Source organism: Giraffa tippelskirchi, chromosome 11 (genome assembly GCF_054371585.1).
Source record: "Giraffa tippelskirchi isolate mGirTip1 chromosome 11, T2T-mGirTip1v1.2.pri, whole genome shotgun sequence".
NCBI classification, from domain to species: Eukaryota; Metazoa; Chordata; class Mammalia; order Artiodactyla; family Giraffidae; genus Giraffa; species Giraffa tippelskirchi.
The window spans coordinates 18,670,237-18,688,353 of NC_137285.1; the positions used below are offsets into that span (position 1 = coordinate 18,670,237).

General features: G+C 47.7%; 1 protein-coding gene across 5 annotated transcripts in view; it reads left to right on the forward strand.

Moving 5' to 3' along the window:
• LOC145525929 (calcium release-activated calcium channel protein 1) overlaps positions 1–18,117 on the forward strand; it is a 42,049-nt gene that overhangs the window by 12,910 nt on the left and 11,022 nt on the right. Inside the window, exon 2 of one of the 5 annotated variants that reach the window (XM_081540088.1) lies at positions 2,044–2,156. The exons of 1 other annotated variant lie outside the window; for it this stretch is intronic. Coding sequence is in view for 1 of the 4 variants with exons in the window: in XM_081540084.1 (XP_081396210.1) it covers positions 14,095–14,394 (300 nt within the window). In the remaining 3 variants the exon portion in view is untranslated. Of the gene's footprint in view, positions 1–2,043; positions 2,157–2,651; positions 2,717–13,837; positions 14,435–18,117 lie in introns of those variants that run through there. 3 more of the 5 variants (XM_081540089.1, XM_081540085.1, XM_081540084.1) reach the window with 3 other exon arrangements.

The window sequence follows — 18,117 nt, forward strand, 5'->3', positions numbered from 1 at the left end:
GTTCTTTTTGCTGTTTTTTTTTTTTTCTTTCTCTCCTTTTTTAATGGTACACTTGGCAGATATGCATGTCGTGTCATCCTTGTGTAGGGGCCATGCCAATCTTTGTATTGTTCCAATTGTAGTAGACTGCACAGTTTTTTAAAAAGAATTTATTTATTTGGCTGTGCTGATTCTTATTTGCAGCACCTGGGATCTAGTTCCCTAACTAGGGATCGAACCCAGGCCCTCTACATAGGGAGTCTTGACCACTGGACCACCAAGCAAGTCCCATATTAACTATTTCTTACCAAAATAATTGGTACATTATAAAAGCTATCTTTGTACATTATAAATGTTCTAAGATCCCAGTAAAAGATAATGAGTAAATAGTGACTTATTTTTAATAAAATTTTATTTATATGGCTGTGCCAGCTCTTATTTGTGGCATGTGGTAAGGAGCTTGGAGTCTCAGCCACTGAACCACCAAGGAAGTCCCAATAGTGATGTCTGAAATTATTATTTAAAAAGAAGAGATGAGGGGGGCATAAGTGTGAATGCACTTAATGCCACAGAACTGTATGCTTTAAAATAATTAAAATGGTAAATTTTATATATATTTAACGCCTATTTAAAAAAAAAAGAGGGGGGCGAGGAAGGAGGGATGGAAAGTGGCAGATCAGGCAAAGCCTTGTGACTATGGTGAGGAGTTGAATCTTTAACAATTTCTACCCATTGCCTGAACTTTTATAAGAATAGATTTATACAGAAGTCCATGCAAGGAGTTACATCAAGGAAGGAGACCAAATCCTTCACTGATAACTGGAAAGTCAGGCCAAATAGGAGGGTGGGTAACCTGTCAGGGGCCTCCAGCTCACTGCCAGCAGCACCAGAGTTAGAACCCAGCTGCTGCCCCCTTGCTCAGGGTCTGAATGAAGGAACAACTGCCAGTAGAGGATCAGCAGTAATCAGACAAGAGGCAATAATTGAGCGCATAGTACAGGCAAAGTCCTTCCTGGGTGCCCAGGAGACGGACAGGCAAGTGAGTGACAGGTGAGTCCACCTGACCTTCAAAAAGCTAGTTCCCAGGTGAGAAGACTGGTAAAGGTACCCACAAGTACAAGGTGATAAGGGGGCCCCTTTGCACGCTGAACACACCCACATAATAGCCTTATCTTTCCATGTTAGAGTTATTTATTTATAGGCATTTTAGCAGGAAGACTGGGGGCTCCTTTTGGGCTTCATTGATTCAGGCATTTATTGAACTACTGTGTACACAGGCACTGATTTGGCACAGCTGGTATACAGTAGATGTTTGATAAATGTACATTGCCTTGCATTCCGTCATCATTCAAATGCTCTTTTTTTTTTTCTTTGCTGCACAGATGTGGGATCTTAGTTCCCAAACCAGGAATTGAACCCCACAGCCCCTGCAGTGGAAGGCAAAACTTAACCACTGGACCACCAGAGAAGGCTCTCAGATTTGTTTTAAAAAAATTTTTGCTAGTTGCTGTTACAGAATGGCTTTAAAAGCAGAGACATCAGGGAGCAGTTTACTGCAGACCTCTCGGCAGGCAATGATGGTAGCCTGGTTAAGATGGAAGAGGCGATGCTGGCCACAAGAGCTGAGATTTTAAGAAAATGGGTTTCCCGATGGATTAGATGTGGTGGGAAAAGGGCACAGTGAGGGGAAGCAAGGACCCAGGGATGACTCCTAGGGTGAGCAGCACCCCAGTTTCCCCTTCTCCAGGGCCTCTGGAGAGAACCACAGAACCGCATTGCACTTGACAGTCTGTTCCTGGGATGCTGGGCATTTTTATGTGATTAGGCTGGAATAGTTCTCTGGGAAATAAATGCCCTCAGTCTAAAAGGCTTTTACAAGCCAGGGCAGGGGATTAAAGGCGGGCAGGCTGAGGAGAAATTCCAAGGTCAGAAGACAGCTGGACATGGAGACTTTTAATCTAAACCTTAAACGTTTTTATTTTTCACTCCCTGAACCCAGGGTGTCACTTTAAATACGTGTTTGGCAACATCGGCTGTTCTATTTTTCTTTTTAATTATACAAAGAGAGATCCTGGAAACAGCTCAGCCCCCAGGCTGGGGGAGGCGAGGAAAGTCTGGCAACAGTTGGAGGAGGCAGACACCAGCTAAAAATTGAGTGGATTGAAGTCCGTTTGAAGGCGAGTGGAGACTCTACCCTGAACTCAGTGGGGGGAGCCCTGACTCAGGGTTTCTAAAAGGAGACTGACAGTCACCAGCTTAGAACGGAGAGATGACAGATGGACAAATCTGCAAGATAAAAATATCACTAACACTAGCACGGTTCTCGTACCTTGCGTTTCTTCCCAGACCTCTGTCCTCCTCCTTCCTTTCATCCTCTGAGCAGAAAACACTTAACTAGACAATTCATTCACATTTACAGGCTACTCCCTACTATGTGCTGGGCTCCGGGTTCAACTGTTTGTATGTGTTATCTTGGGATTTTTTTTTTTTTTGGAATATATATTTGTTTGTTTGCACCAGGTCTTAGTTGCAGCACATGGGATCTTCCATCTTTATTGTGACATGTGCGAACTGTTTTTTTTAAGGTTTTTGTTGTGGACCATTTGTTTTGTCTTTATTGAATTTGTTACAATATTGCTGCTTCATTTTTTTTTAATTTTTTTTTTTTTTAGCCTCAAGGCATGTGAGATCTTAGTTCCCCCGCCAGGAATTGAACCCACACCCCCTGAACTGGAAGGTAAAATCTTAATCACTGGACCTCCAAGGAAGTCCCAGCATGCAAACTCTTAGTTGCAGCAAGAGGGATCCAGTTCCCTGACCAGGGATTGACCCTGGGACCCTGATTTGGGAGCTCGGAGTTTTAGCCACAGGACCATCAGGGAACTGTTGATACCTTGTTTCATGCAGACAGCAATGTTGTGAGTAGATAATCATACATATCATTATCCCCATTTTCTAGATGGTGAATCTGAGACTTAGCGAGATTAAATATAACTCCAGCTCCCCAGTGTTGGGCCTGGGCTTGTTTGCCCTCAAGTCCATTCCCTGTCCTTCCTCTGCCTAGCTCTATATCACTGGGAGGCCAACCTCTGCAGGTTGCCAAAACAGCTGACTTCCTTTATAGATCAACCAATGGGAGGCAGTGATAGGAGCCTAGTGGGCGGGAAGAAGGGAGAAGCCAGGGTTTTTCTCCCTCTCTCTGTCTCCGGAAATAGTTCCAGGAGCAGCTGCATTTCCTGTGTGTGTCTCTACCTCCCACCAGACAGTGCCACTGTGGGTCCAGCATCTACCTGGGGACTCCAATCCTTCCTGGGTACCAAAAACACCACCCCCTGCCTCTGTCCATCCAATTCCAGGGGTGGTACTGACCTTCCTGCTGATGCCAATCTGTAGGTTCTTCACCCTCCCCTGTTTGCCTGCTTCTGTGGTTCTTCCATTAACTAGGAAGCGAATGCATACATTCCCCTATTCTAGTGTCTGCTTTTCCTGCTTGGATTCTCACTGATTTTCTACCTTTTGTGAATACTCACCATCTAGCCAATTCATCTGGTTTGGAATGACACAATTCTCTTTCCTTGAGCACAGGACAGCCCACAAAATGAAAAACAGTAACCACCGTTTATTGAGCATTATGCTGATTGCCAGACAAATGTTCTTTCGTGGAACACTCATAGCAACCCTTCCTGCCAAATCCCATTAATTACTATCCCCATTACACAGGTGGGGCTCAGAGAGGTTGAGTTGCTTGCCCAAAGGGGTACAGTTATAAACTGACAAAGCCGGGATTCACATCAAGGGGCTTCCTAAACCCAAAGTCTGCGACTTTTTCTAATCTCTGGTGACATCTTTTTGTTGTTGTTGTTTTTAATTTATTTGGCTGTGCTGGATCTTAGTTGCAGCATGTGAGATCTAGTTCCCTGACCAGGGATTGAACCTGGGTACCCTGCATTGGGATCATGGATTCCTAGCCACTGGACCAGCAGGGAAGTCCCTCTGCTGACATCTTGAACACACTTGCAGCCCCATGATAAACCCATTAGGACTCAAGTCCCTTGGGTGACTGAAGATCCCTCCCCAACTCAGTCCAGGGTACGTATATGAGCTTTCCTAGTGTAGGGGCTTCCATGGTGGCTCAGATAGTAAAGAATCGGCCTCCAATGCGGGAGACCCGGGTTCAGTCCCTAGGTCAGGAAGATCCCCTAGAGAAGGGAATGGCAACCCACTCCAGTATTCTTGCCTGGAGAGGAGCCTGGTGGGCTACAGTCCATGGGTTCGCAAAGAGTTGGACATGACTGAACGACTAACACATAACAAACTATCACAAACTGGACAGCCAAGAACACAGAAATTTATTGTCTCACATTTTGGGAGGCCAAAAGTCTGAGATCAAGGTATCAGGAAGACCATGATCCCTCTGAAGTCTCCATGGAAAGATCTGACCCAAACCTCTGTCCCAGCTTCTGGAAGCCTCAGACACTCCCTGGCTTGTGGATGACCGTCTTCATCCTGTGTCTCTTCATATCATCTTTTCTCTGAGACTCTGTGTGTCTCAATCTCCTCTTTTATAAACACGTCATACTGGGTCAGGGCTTACTGTAATTAAATGACCTCATTTTAACTTGGTTGCCTCTATAAAGACCCTGTTTTTTAAATAAGATCATGCTCTGAGGTACTGGGAGTTGGAACTTACACATCTTTTTTGGGGGGAGGGACGTAATTTAACTCGTAACAGTCCTTGATGCAGGTGCTCTGTCTCTGCAGTGGGACCTCGTTTGGTCCTGTTTTTCTATTTTTGGTGGCTCTGAGAAGCTTGCAGAATCTTATTTCCCAGGCCAGGGATTGAACCCAGGACCATGGCAGTGAAAGTGCTAAGTCAGCGCTAACCACTGGGAAGCCGGGGGATTCTCACTCCTCTCTTTCTAATGGAGGGAGGATGCTAGATTTCCAGGAAGACCCCACCCCTTGAAGAGACTGCAATGACTTCCAAGTCATGTTTGTATTCCAAAATTTATCCCAACATTCTACCCCAAAATATAGAGAGAGATGTAAAGCACCTAATATAGCCAAACTCATTTTGAAAAAGTAGGACAGAGTTGGAAGACTTAACCTATCTAACTTCAACACTTATTTTATAGGTAGACTAATCAAGAGACTGTATACTGGCATATTAGCAAATAGAGCTATGGAATAGAATAGAGAATCCAGAAACAGACACTCACATATAGTCATTTGATTTTTGACAGAATGGTCCGTGCATTTCAATGGGGAACTTGTTTCTTATCTTTTAAAACTTTTAAAAAAAATATTTATTTGGTTGTGCCTGACTTAATTGCAGCACGCAGGATCTTCAGTGTTGGCACGTAGGCTCTAATTCCCCAACTATGGGTTGAACCTGGTCCCCCTGCATTGCAAGCATGGAGTTAACCACTGAACCACCAGGGAAGTTTCTCTAAGGCTTTTTTTTTTTTAATATTTATTTATTTGGCTGCACCAGGTCTTGCTTGTGGTATGTGGGATCTAGTTCTCTGACCTGGGATCAAACTCGGGCCCTTTGCATTGGGAGCACAGAGTCTTAACCACTGGACCACCAGGGAAGTCCCAAGGCTTTTTTTTTTTTTTTAATAATGTGTATTTATTTATTTAGGCTACTCTGGGTCTTTGTTACTTTTGCCTTGGCTTTCTACAGTTAAGGTGAGCAGGGGCTACTCACTGTTGCTCTGCCCAGGCTTCTTCTAATCATGGTGGCTTGCTGGGGAGCACAACCTCAAGACTCAGGGACTCAGTAGTTGTGGCACACAGGCATGGCTACTCTGTGGCATGTGGGATCGTCCCAGACCAGGAATTGAACCTGTGTCAATCCTTGCACTGGCAGGTGAATTCTTATCCACGGTGCCATCAGGGAAGTCCCCTCTAAAATTTTTTTAAATTCTTGTGTTTTAAAGTTTTAAAACATAGATGAATATCTTTATGAGCTTGGGACTGGCAAAGATTTCTTAGCCAGGACACAAAAAGCACTAACCATAGAAGGCATGAGCACAAACACACAGTCCCAGCGATGGCTTCTGACCAGGGAGGATAGTGAGCCCTAAAAGCTCAGGGCCTGGGGGGCAGGAAAGTGGGGTAGGGGCTCCCCTGCACATTGTCTCTGAGCTTCAGGTGCAGAGAATCATTCTGGCATCAACACAAACCCTAAATCTGAATTTTGTACCCAGTCCCCTGCTTCCTTCCGTCACCCAATTCTTTGACTCTCAAAGCCCCTGGATCACGCACTAATGCTGCCTTCCTGATGTCCTGTGGAGCTGGCATGAGGGATGGGCAGCAGAGGGATTTCACACATTCTGTGTGACACCTAGAGGGAGTCACATGCATAGAAGGAAAACTTTTGAACTATTAAAAATAACTGTACAGGGAACCTCCCTGGTGGTCCAGTGGTTAAGACTTCACCTTCCAATGCAGGGGGCATGGGTTCAATCCCTGGTGGGAGAACTAAAATCCCACATGCTGAGTGGCACGTCCAAAAAATGAAAAAAAAAAAAACGTACAGAAGGAGGGTACTTCCCATCACCAGAGGTATAGAAGCACTGGTCTATAAAGGCAGGAGCTCAAGAAATTATGGCTCTTTTATTATTATTAATTTAGGGCTTTCAAACCTCATGAGTAGTCAGAGGTAAGGCAGAGATAGGGGAAGGAAATAGAAGCAAGCATCCATGATGGGCTCTGACAAAATGCTCTTTTTTCAAACTGAAAGTGGGGAATTCTTTACGGCCTTGTTGGGCAGGAAGGGGCAAGGGATTTCCTCTTCAGCTGGGCATCAGATTTACCCCTCCTAAAAATGTGCCTGGGGGTGGTGATTGGTTGTCCAGACTCGGGGTCCATGAATAGGTATTTGTAATATCTTTCTTTTTGCCAAGAGTATTGTTTGCTCAGAGAGGTTAAGTAATTTGCCCAAGGTCACACTGCAACTGACTGGCCAAGGGAATAGTCAACCTTAACCACCGTAGAAGACTAAAAGTATTTAAAACTGAAGCTTATCTAGTGTGGTGGTTCTCAAACTTTACCCAAAAAACTGACTAAAAGGAAACTGCTTGGGAGGGTTTTAGTAACTTGCATTTAAAAAGAATACCTCTGGAGATTCTGATGCAGAAGCAGGGGTCACTTTGGTGGTCATTAAACCCCAGATTCTAGAGACTCAACTGACTCAGTTTAATGTCCTATACTACTACTTACTGGCTTTCTGTGCATTTTTTTTTTTTTTCATCTACAAAGTGATGACATATACCCGAAACCAACACAATATTGTAAATTGACTATAATTTTTAAGTGGTGATATTAATATGAAAATATAAGGAATGTTTGAGTTCAATACAATATTTAATATATTCAATACAATAAAATAATAACAAAATAATTAAACATTTTTTAAACATTTAATGAGATAATATAGATATTTGTTGTTCAGTCAGTAAGTTGTGAATCCGACTCTCAGTAACCCCACGGACTGCAGCACACCAGGCTCCTTTCTCCTCCAGTATCTCCTGTATGTGTGTATGAGTCACTCAGTTGTGACTCTTTGTGACCCCATGGACGCATGGGGTCCTCACCAGGCTCCTCTGTCCATGGAATTCTTCAGGCAAGAATACTGGAGTGGGTTGCCATACCCTTCTCCAGGGGCTCTTCCCAACCCAGGAGTTGAACCTGGGTCTCCGGCATTACAGGTAGATTCTTTACTGTCTGAGCCACTAGGGAAGCCCCCACTATCTCCTGGTGTTTGCTCAAATTGATATCTTATTGAGTCGGTGATGCTATTTAACCATCACATCCTCTGCTGCCCTCTTCTCCTTTTGCCTTTAATCTTTCCCAGTATCAGGGTCTTTTCCAATGGGTTGGCTCTTCACATCAGGTGGCCAAAGTATTGGAGCCTCAGCTTCAAGCAACAGTCCTTTCAACAAATATTCAGGGTTGATTTCCTTTGGGATTGACTGTTTTGATCTTGCAGTCCAAGGGACTTTCAAGAGTCTTCTCCAGCAGAATTCAAAAGCATCAGTTCTTCTGTGCTCAGTCTTCTTTATGGTCCAACTCTCACTGTTGGAAAAACCATAGCTTTGACTATACAGACCTTTGATGACAAAGTACTGTATGTGCTTTCTAATACATTGTCTAGGTTTGCTATAGTGTTTCTTCCAAGAAGCAAGCATCTTTTAATTTCTTGGTTGCAGTTACCATCCACAGTGATTTTGGGGCCCAAGAAAATAAACTCTGTCACTGCTTCCACTTTTTGCCCTTCTATTTGCCATGAAGTGATGGCACCAGATGCCATGATCTTAGTTTTTTGATACTGAGTTTTCACTCTCCTCTTTCACCTTCGTCAAGAGGCTCTTTGGTTCCTCTTCACTTTCTGCCATTAGAGTGGTATCTGCTTGTCTGAGGTTGTTGATACTTCATATATTTAATAAATTATCAATTACTCTGTTATTTAAGTATATTTTATATTACATATTTATTTACAATAATGTATAAATTATTTACTAATACATAATTTAGAATTGGAGAAGGAAATGGCAACCCACTCCCGTACTCTTGCCTGGAGAATCCCAGGGACAGAGGAGCCTAGTGGCCTGCCATCTATGGGGTCGCACAGAGTCGGACACGACTGAAGCGACTTAGCAGTAGCAGCAGCAATTTAGAATGGTGTCTGTCATTGGTTCAGTTCAGGTCACTTCAGTCGCTCAGTCGTGTCCAACTCTTTGCAACCCCATGAACTGCAGCACGCCAGGCCTCCCTGTCCATCACCAACTCCTGTATTTTACCCAAACTCATGTCCATTAAGTTGGTGATGCCATCCAGCCATCTCATCCTCTGTCGTCCCCTTCTCCTCCTGCCCTCGATCTTTCCCAGCATCAGGGTCTTTTCCAATGAGTCAGCTCTTCGCATCAGGTGGCCAAAGTATTGGAGTTTCAGCTTCAACATCAGTCCTTCCAATGAACACCCAGGACTGATCTCCTTTAGGATGGACTGGTTGGATCTCCTTGCAGTCCAAGGGACTCTCAAAAGTCTTCTCCAACACCACAGTTCAAACGCATCGATTCTTCAGTGCTCAGCTTTCTTTGTAGTCCAAATCTTACATCCATACCTGACTACTGGAAAAACCATAGCCTTGACTAGACGGACCTTTGTTGACAAAGTAATGGCTCTGCTTTTTAATATGCTGTCTTGGTCATAACTTTCCTTCCAAGGACTAAGCATCTTTTAATTTCATGGCAGTAATCACCATCAGCAGTGATTTGGGAGCCCAAAAAAATAAAGTCAGCCTCTGTTTCCACGGTTTCCGCATCTATTTGCCATGAAGTGATGGGACTGGATGCCATGATCTTAGTTTTCTGAATGTTGAGCTTTAAGTCAACTTTTTCACACTCCTCTTTCACTTTCATCAAGAGGCTCTTTAGTTCTTCTTCATTTTCCACCATAAGGGTGGTGTCATCTGCATATCTGAGGTTATTGATATTTCTCCCGGCAATCTTGATTCCAGTTTGTGCTTCCTCCAGCCCAGCGTTTCTCATGATGTACTCTGCATATAAGTTAAATAAGCCAGGTGACAATATACAGCCTTAATGTACTCCTTTTCCTATTTGGAACCAGTCTATTGTTCCCTGTCATTGGTAAGTACTACTTAAGTGCTATTGTACTTTTCACCCCATGCCATGTGGGAGTCTGCTACCTCCCAAGGCAGCTCATACCATCTTTGGCCAGCCCTGGGCTGTATCCATTGGCCACAGTGGAGAAGCAGGTTGCAGTAGTCCCTTCAGTTGGATCCCTATACCTACATACACAGAGTTGATTGAAAAATTCTGTTTGGCCGTTTCGGATAAATCTCCAAAAGGCTGAGAGCACACACACACACCCTAGCCACTAGGGGGAAGCACAGATAGTCCTTGGAGGCACTGCTGGGATGGGCAGCCCGGGTTCCAAGTCTGATTCTCCACTGACTTCTTTGGTTTACTTTGGTAAGGTGCTTTCTCTCTGGGGCATCAGTTGCTGTTAAGTAGGGGTTTGGAATGGGGTGCATCTCATGGCCCCAACTAGCTCTAATGTGCTGTGAGCTCAGTCGCTTCAGTCACGTCCGACTCCTTGTGACCCCATGGACTGTAGCCTGCTAGGCTCCTCTGTCCATGGCAAAAATACTGGAGTGAGTCGCCATTTCCTTCTCCAGGGGATCTTCCCAACCTAGGGATCGAATCCGCATCTCTTATGTCTCCTGCATTGGCAGGTGGGTTCTTTACCACCAGCCCACCTGGGAGAAAATTTATTAACCACTGACCCTTCAGGGCTCTAAGATTCTAAAACAGGAAGCAGGGTTTGCCCAGATGCCCACCCCATCCACCCACCAACCCAAGTCTTGATAGTATTTTTTTTTCTTCTCTTTTGCTCTGTGCACTTGGCAGTGGGATTCAAACTCCATAGAATTAAGAGAGTGGGAGAGTGGGAAACCTGGCCCCATCCCCACCCCAAAGCCCCTGGCTGACCTGCCACTGACAAGTCCTTTGGTTCCTTCTTAGTCAGCAAATCTTCCCTCCCTGCTTCAAGGTTCTTCTCTTCCAGACCTGCTGGCCCTGCTCAGGCTCCAGTGGGCCTGTAAAACTGAGGGGGGTGCCTCTTAGAACCAATACCATCTCATTATCTTTTTCATTAAACCTGTTCCTCCTGGGAATCTCTGTTGTGCCAGTTCCTGTGAGAGGCCATGGGTGATAAGGAAGTAATTTAAACAGAGGGGAACTTTGCTCTCAGATAGCTTCCCAGATGGTTCAATTCAGTCCAGTCGCTCAGTTGTGTCTAACTCTTTGTGACCCCATGGACTGCAACACCCCAGGCTTCCCTGTCCACCACCAACTCCTGGAGCTTACTCAGACTCATGTCCATTGAGTCGGTGATGCCACCCAACCATCTCGTCCTCTGTCTTCCCCTTCTCCTCCTGCCTTCAATCTTTCCCAGCATCAGGGTCTTTTCAAATGAGTCAGTTCTTCACATCAGGTGGCCAAAGTATTGGAATTTCAGCTTCAGCATCAGTCCTTCCAATGAATATTCAGGACTGATGTCCTTTAGGATGGGCTGGTTGGATCTCCTTGCTGTCCAAGGGACTCTCAAGAGTCTTCTCCAACACCACAGTTCAAAAACATCAATTCTTCAGCGCTCAGCTTTCTTTATAGTCCAACTCCCACATCCATATGTGACTACTGGAAAAACCATAGCTTTGACTAGATGGACCTTTGTTGGCAAAGTAATGTCTCTGCTTTTTAATATGCTGTCTAGGTGGGTCATACCTTTTCTTCCAAGGAGCAATCATCTTTTAATTTAATGGCTGCAGTCACCATCTGCAGTGATTTTGGAGCCCCCCAAAATAAAGTCTCTCACTGTTTCCCCATCTCTCATTGTTTCACTGTTTCATCTCTCATCTTTCATTGTTTCCCCATCTATCTGCCATGAAGTGATGGGACCAGATGCCATGATCTTAGTTTTCTGAATGTTGAGTTTTAAGCCAACTTTTTCGCTCTCCTCTTTCACTTTCATCAAGAGGCTCTTTAGTTCTTCTTCGCTTTCTGCCACAAGTGTGGTGTCATCTGCATATCTGAGGTTATTGATATTTCTCCTGGCAATCTTGATTCCACCTTGTGCTTCATCCAGTCCAACATTTCTCATGATGTACTCTGCATATAAGTTAAATAAGCAGGGTGACAATATACAGCCTTGACGTACTCCTTTCCTGATTTGGAACCAGTACCCACCTGCCAATGCAGGAGACACAAGAGACGCAGGTTCGATCCCTGGGTTGAGAAGATCCCCTGGAGGAGGGCATGGCAACCCACTCCAGTATTCTTGCCTGGAAAATTTCATGGACAGAGGAGTCTATAATCCATGGTGTCACAGAGTCAGATACAACTGAGCAACTGAACGCACACTGATTGTTGAGAGGCTGGAGGGAGCACAAACAGGTCAGTACATAAATAAATTAGGTGATTTCAGATACTGTAGTGATCAGAACTATCAGGGAAATAAAACAGAATGAGGTGTCATAACATGAAATGGAGCCTACTTTAGAAAAGGAAGGTCTCTGTTTGGAGGTGATATTTGAGCTGAGACACAGATGGTAAGTGAAAGAAGTGACAAGTACAAAGACCAGCAAAGAAACAAGCCCAGTGGGATGAGATTTCAAATTCCAAGTTCCCTGGTCTTCATAAAAAAACAGAGAAAGGTCTCTGGAAGAATTCCAGAGGCTTTTGGGAGGGGGCCTTCAGGTCTATCCCATAATGTGGCTGAGTAGAGGGGTGCCCTCTAGTGGTGACAAGAGTTAAATTTCACATAGCTGACCTGGAATGCCGCAGGCTTGTGACTTGACTCTGGGATAATTTTAAGTTTCACTCATTCTTGTCTCTCCCACACTTATTCATTCAACAGATATTTACTGAGCAGTGTGCCAAGCAACCCTCTAGATGCTAGAGTTGTGAAACCGACAAAGACGGTCCCTGCCCTCCTGGAGCTGATACCCTAGGGAACAGTTCTTACCTCAGTACTCTAGCCCCACTTCACCTTTCCCCTCTATTATTCTGTAGCTAAATTGACCTCCTAAAGTTCCAACAGGCAGATATTGTTGCTTCAGAGTCTTTGTATCTGCTATTCCCTTCGGCCCCAGGGAAGCAGGTCCCTGCTTCTTTGCATTGCTGGTTCAGGTCTCAGCTCAAAAGTGACCAAGTCAGAAAAATGTGGACTTATTTTGTTCGTTGACTGCCTATTCTCTTCACTAATATATAAGATTCCATGAAAGTTACTATTTTATTGGCATCCCTCAGCCTAGCGCTTAATAGGTACTCAGTAAACTTACTGAATGGGCTTATTATCCTGTACTCCAGCTTGTTTCAGAGGATAGTTAACTGTAAGTGAACAAACTGGACAAAACATACCACAAATCTCAGACCTAAAAAAAAAAAAAAGCCGTTGCACGCTACTTGTGCCCGCTTTCTCCGCTTTATTTTTCTTTTCTTGCTTTTTGATCTGCTTTATTTTTCTATACATGTTTCACGTTCTAACCTATTATAACTTACTCCTTGGTGTTTGCGTGTCCCTGCTACTGGACTAGAATGTAAGCTTCACGAAGGCAGGGGATTTTGTCCCTTTGATTCACCACCCGACCCTCAGTGCCCAGAACAATGATGGCACCCAGTAGGCGCTCACTTTGGCCACCTGATGCAAAGAACTGACTCATCTGAAAAGACCTTGATGCTGGGAAAGATTGAAGGCGGGAGGAGAAGGGGACGACAGAGGATAAGATGGTTGGATGGCATCACTGACTCAATGGACATGAGTTTGAGTAAACTCCGGGAGTTGGTGATGGACAGGGAGGCCTGGCGTGCTGCAGTCCACGGGGTCGCTAAGAGTCGGACACGACTGAGCGACTGAACTGAACTGAGGCGCTCAATACACAGAATGAATGAACTCTATCTACATCACAGTTAGCTCTTTCCTCCAGATCCTAAGTCACCTTATTCCAAGGGGGAAACGGGCTTCAGGAGGCAACCAGAGGTGAATTCAGGTGGCTCGACCCAGTAGTCCGAGCTCTGGGAGAAGGGCCACAAGAGCAGCTGTGGAGATGGCAGGCGCCGGCAGCAGAAACAGAGAGAGGCCCGGGGGCTGAAGCGCTTCCAGGAAGAGGCGCTGGCGCTGACCGCGCCCGGCCAGGGACTGTGGGCGGCACTGTCCGATGAGACGAGTCACGTGACTTACACTAACCACGCCCACCTCCGATGGGCGGGGCGCATGCAAAACAGCCCGGGCGGCGGCCAATCGTGTCGCTCGCCGAGGGTGCGGGTCCGGGGATCCGAGACGCTTGCTTGAGCGCAGGCTCCTGTCTCTGCTGCCCCGGGCTTTTGCAAGCGGCGCGGCGGGCCTCTAAGTTTGTGCTGTAGTTGCTTCTTCGAGCTACTTGCTTTTGGTGGCCGGCCGGCACAGGCCGGACCCGCGCTGGGGCCAGGCGGCGGCTTCCTCAAGCGGAGGCGGAGGTGCGGCGCGGGGTGGGGGCCGCTGCCTTAGCAGGCGCCCGGGCTGGCCCGCGCCTTTGCAGCGTGCTCCATGCATCCGGAGCCCGCCCCGCCCCCGAGCAGCAACAGCCCCGAGCTTCCCCTCAGCAGCGGCAACAGCACCAGCGGCAGCCGCCGGAGCCGCCGCCACAGCGGGGACGGGGAGCCCCCGGGGTCGCCGCCGCCGCCGCCCGCCGTCACCTACCCGGACTGGATCGGCCAAAGTTACTCCGAGGTGATGAGCCTCAACGAGCACTCGATGCAGGCGCTGTCCTGGCGCAAACTCTACTTGAGCCGCGCCAAGCTCAAAGCCTCCAGCCGGACTTCGGCTCTGCTCTCCGGCTTCGCCATGGTGAGCTCGGGCCGCCCTGCCCTGCCCTGCCCCCTCTCAGGTCCTGGCCGCTGCCTCCTACAGCCCCGACGGGGCGCACAGGGGAGCTAGCTGGGAGGGCTAGAGGGTCTGGGGGTGAAGGGAAGAGCTGGGAGAAAGCTGTCGTGGACGCTGGGAGGGCCGGAGGTGCTGGACATGAGAGGTGGGCAACAAGTAACACCCGTAGTGGGAGGTTGGGTATCATAACAAATGTCCAGGGTTGGGGGGCTCAGATGGGCAAGCTTGATGCGGCGAGGAGGGAGAAACAGCAGGATGCTCGACGAAGATGTAAGACAATCCCACGCATGTTGAAGTGGAAGGGAAATTGACCTAAGTAGTCTGATCTCTTTGGGAGCAGGTGTCAGGAGATTGGGAGGAGAAGGACCCCTGAGCCATCTTCCTAGTGCCCCCACACTTGAGGCCAGAAGGAATTGGCCAGCTTCTTTTATTATCTAATAGAGGGGATTTCCTGATACCCTTTCCCCTATTGTATTTTCCGAGGGCTTCAGCCTGGGGGTTTGACAACCACTCCCCACCCTCAGTTTCTGCTCCAGAAACTTGCCACTGAGTCACTGGGTGTGGGGGAGGAGGGTGGGACATGTTCCCGTTGAATGGGCTCTTTCTTGATGTTGAGGGTAGGCTTAGTTTCCCCCTCCCCCGCACCCCACACTCCCGCCTCCTTGTGTGCTGGGTTGGAGTGAGAACCAGCCTCTGGCGGGTGGGGTAGGTGAGGCTACAGGTTGGGCTGAGAAGTGGCTCTGAGGATGCCTTCAGGCTGGGAATCCTGGAGTCTCCCAGCTACAGAACAAGTCATGACCTCAGCCTGCATGGATGGGGTCTGCCCCCCCCTCCCAAGGTTTTCAGCCCAGAGCACTCTTGCCTCACTGGTGAGTGAGCTAAGCTCTTGACCTTGGGGGAGGGAGTGGCTGCACCCTTTGAGTTTTCTTGGGAAGGGAGTGTGTCTGGGACTCCCTGGGCTCCACAAACTCGTGGGTGATGCGAGGGAGCGAGAACTTTGTAGAAGCCCTAAGCAGGCCCAGAGCACCCACGGCCACGGTGGCAAGACCAGCTATCTGAGGTAGGGGACGCGCTTTCCTGGGTCTGCCCCTCGCTGCTGTCTGTGCAACCTCAGACAAATCCCCCCGTGGGCCTTGATTCCTCAATTGGTGAATGAAGGCTGCTTCTCAGGAATTTCTCAGACTTTAAGCATTTAATCGAGGACTTCCCTGGTGGTCCAGTGGCTAAGACTCCACTCTCCCAATGCAGGGGCCCCAGGTTTGATCCCTGGTCAGGGATCCCACGTGCTGCAACTAAGAGTTGGTGTGCCAAACTAAGACGTGGTGCAGCCAAATAAATAAATAATTTTTTCTTTGAAAAAAGAATTTAATCAAGGAAGCCTTTAAGAGGGAAGGATAGAATGTGTGTGTTTGTAAGAAGCGTCATTCTAGTTTTTAGTTTAGGTCTATAGGAAAGTATTCTGTTCCCTCAGCCCCAAATCCTAGGAACAGCTGACACTTAGCCAAGCACCCACAAGGTGCTTTGCACTGTATAGGTGCCCTAACTGACAGACTAAGTCCTCCACTGCCCTTGAAGGTAATTTTGGTGTGGGACCTTCCCAAGGCCACACAGCTCTCTTGATGGAGCAGGATTTGAACCCAGGGTGGCTGGTATGCAGTACTCTCTCGGACACGTATGAAATTTGTGGTGTGTGGAGCTCCGAGCCCTGTCCTGCCAGGGACCTCTTAGGGCCAGGCCTTGTAGGGAATGAGAAATAGAGCAGAAAAACTTCTCTTGAGCAAAATAAAATGTTACAGTTAGGGGGAAGGGAGTGACACCAGCGGCTGTCAGCTCTTCATAGCAGTGAAGTGTTTCAGATGGTGGGGTGCCTGTTCCCGTTTATCTTGGGGGTGGTAAATTCATAGCTGCCCAGGCCCCTTCCCATGCCAGGAGCAGTGAGGAGGAGGCAATGGGTGAAGCTTTTCTGCCTTCTTGAGTTGTCTGTTAGAAGCCGGGCCTTCTGATCAGATGTCACCTCCCTCTTCCTCTTGCTAAAAACAGTGTGGGGAAGTCAGGCCGCAGGGGCGGCCGGCAGCACTTGGTGGGCCTTGACTCAACCAGAGTGTCTCTTGGGGACCTTTATGCTACCCAACTTGGGTGGAGAAGGCTTCCTGGTTCTAGCGATGAAATCCCCCAAGTTCTGCCAGCAGGGAAGGCTGAATCCCGTGCCCACTTCCATTCTGGGAAGGCACTTACGAGAGAGTAACTGTATCTGCCATGAGTCTGCAAACTGAAGGAGAGATGGGGTTGGGGTGGAGAGAAGGGGTCAACAGGGCGGGTCCGCCTGCACCCTGCCCCCACCACAGGCACCCAGCCTTGTGAATGAGCCTTGGAGAGGAAGGGGTGCCACACAGACAGGTGCCATGGAAACGGAGTGAGCAGGTTTCCTGGACTACTCTCCCTTGGCCTGTGAGTCAGCACAACCAACTTCCTGCCCCCAGAGGGCTTCCTTCTGAGAGACCTGGAAACCCAGAAGAAGTGATATGATGTGACCTTTGATTTCCAAGGGGTAGAGAGTTGGTGAGGTTGCCAGACTCGGCCGCACATAAGGTGAGATCGAGGGAAGGTCTCCCAGGAGCCTGGCGGGCATGGAGAGGCTCCCCTTTCCTGGGCGTAAAGGCCTGGACAGCTGCCCTGATGTGCTGAGGAGATAGGCCATGGGACCTCAGGCAAGTGCCTTTACTCTTTGGGGGCAGTTTTCTCGTGTGTACAAAGGAAACACATATCCTGCTCCCCTATGGAGTTGCATGAAGAGTGGTTACAAGGTTTGGACCCACAAAGGGTTGAGGAATTGTCAGGATCTGATAATGGACCCTTAGGTGGGCCCTCTCTGGTATACAGACAAGCATCCCACTCCTGATGGAGCTTCTGGAAATAGCACACCTTGTCTGGGTTCAACATCCAGACTCCAAAACCAAGGGCCCAGGATATAGCAGAGGATCAGCAGCATGCAGGTGCTTCTTGAGCCTAGGGTGCCGTGATTCAGGCCACCCCTGCCTCAGTTTACCTCTCAGCAAGAGGCAGCCAGCCTCGGCCTGACCCTGTCCCCTGGGGGCTATGGTGAGCGCGTCTTGGTTTCCTGGGGAGGGCAGCCTGTAACGTTAGCCTAAGCAGAAGATAATTGGGAAGGTCAGCCTGTTGCCGTAAACAAAATGCTTTCCATGACCTGGGATCAATTATTTTTGGATTATCTGCCTCCTCAAGTTCTCTGCTCGCCAGCACCCTTTTGTTCCCAGGTTCCAGAGCAGGCTCAGAAGCAGCTTGGCATTTCTCTGGAAATGAGTTGGAAGGAAGGGCTCAAATCATAAGACGTTATGGAGCCTCTATGACATGTCGGGAGTTCAGGGGGCATGGAGATGAGTAAGAAATTAGTATTACTCCTCATGGTGCTAAGTACTAGTGGTAAATATTGCCACTGTTGATTGGGATCTTGGAATAGGTTAGACACCTGCTAAGTACTCTCCTTGAACCATCTCTTCTGAGCTTCAGAATGGGGAGTGAGGGTAAGTGCCCAGTGAATGACTTGTCTGAGGTTACCTGGCTAGGAAGCTTCCAGGCCCTGTGACTGTGGTGTGGCCCCACTGCTGCAGGAGAGGAAGCACCAGAGAGAGTGATGGAAGGACTGAGTTGGGAGGCTCAAGTATTGTA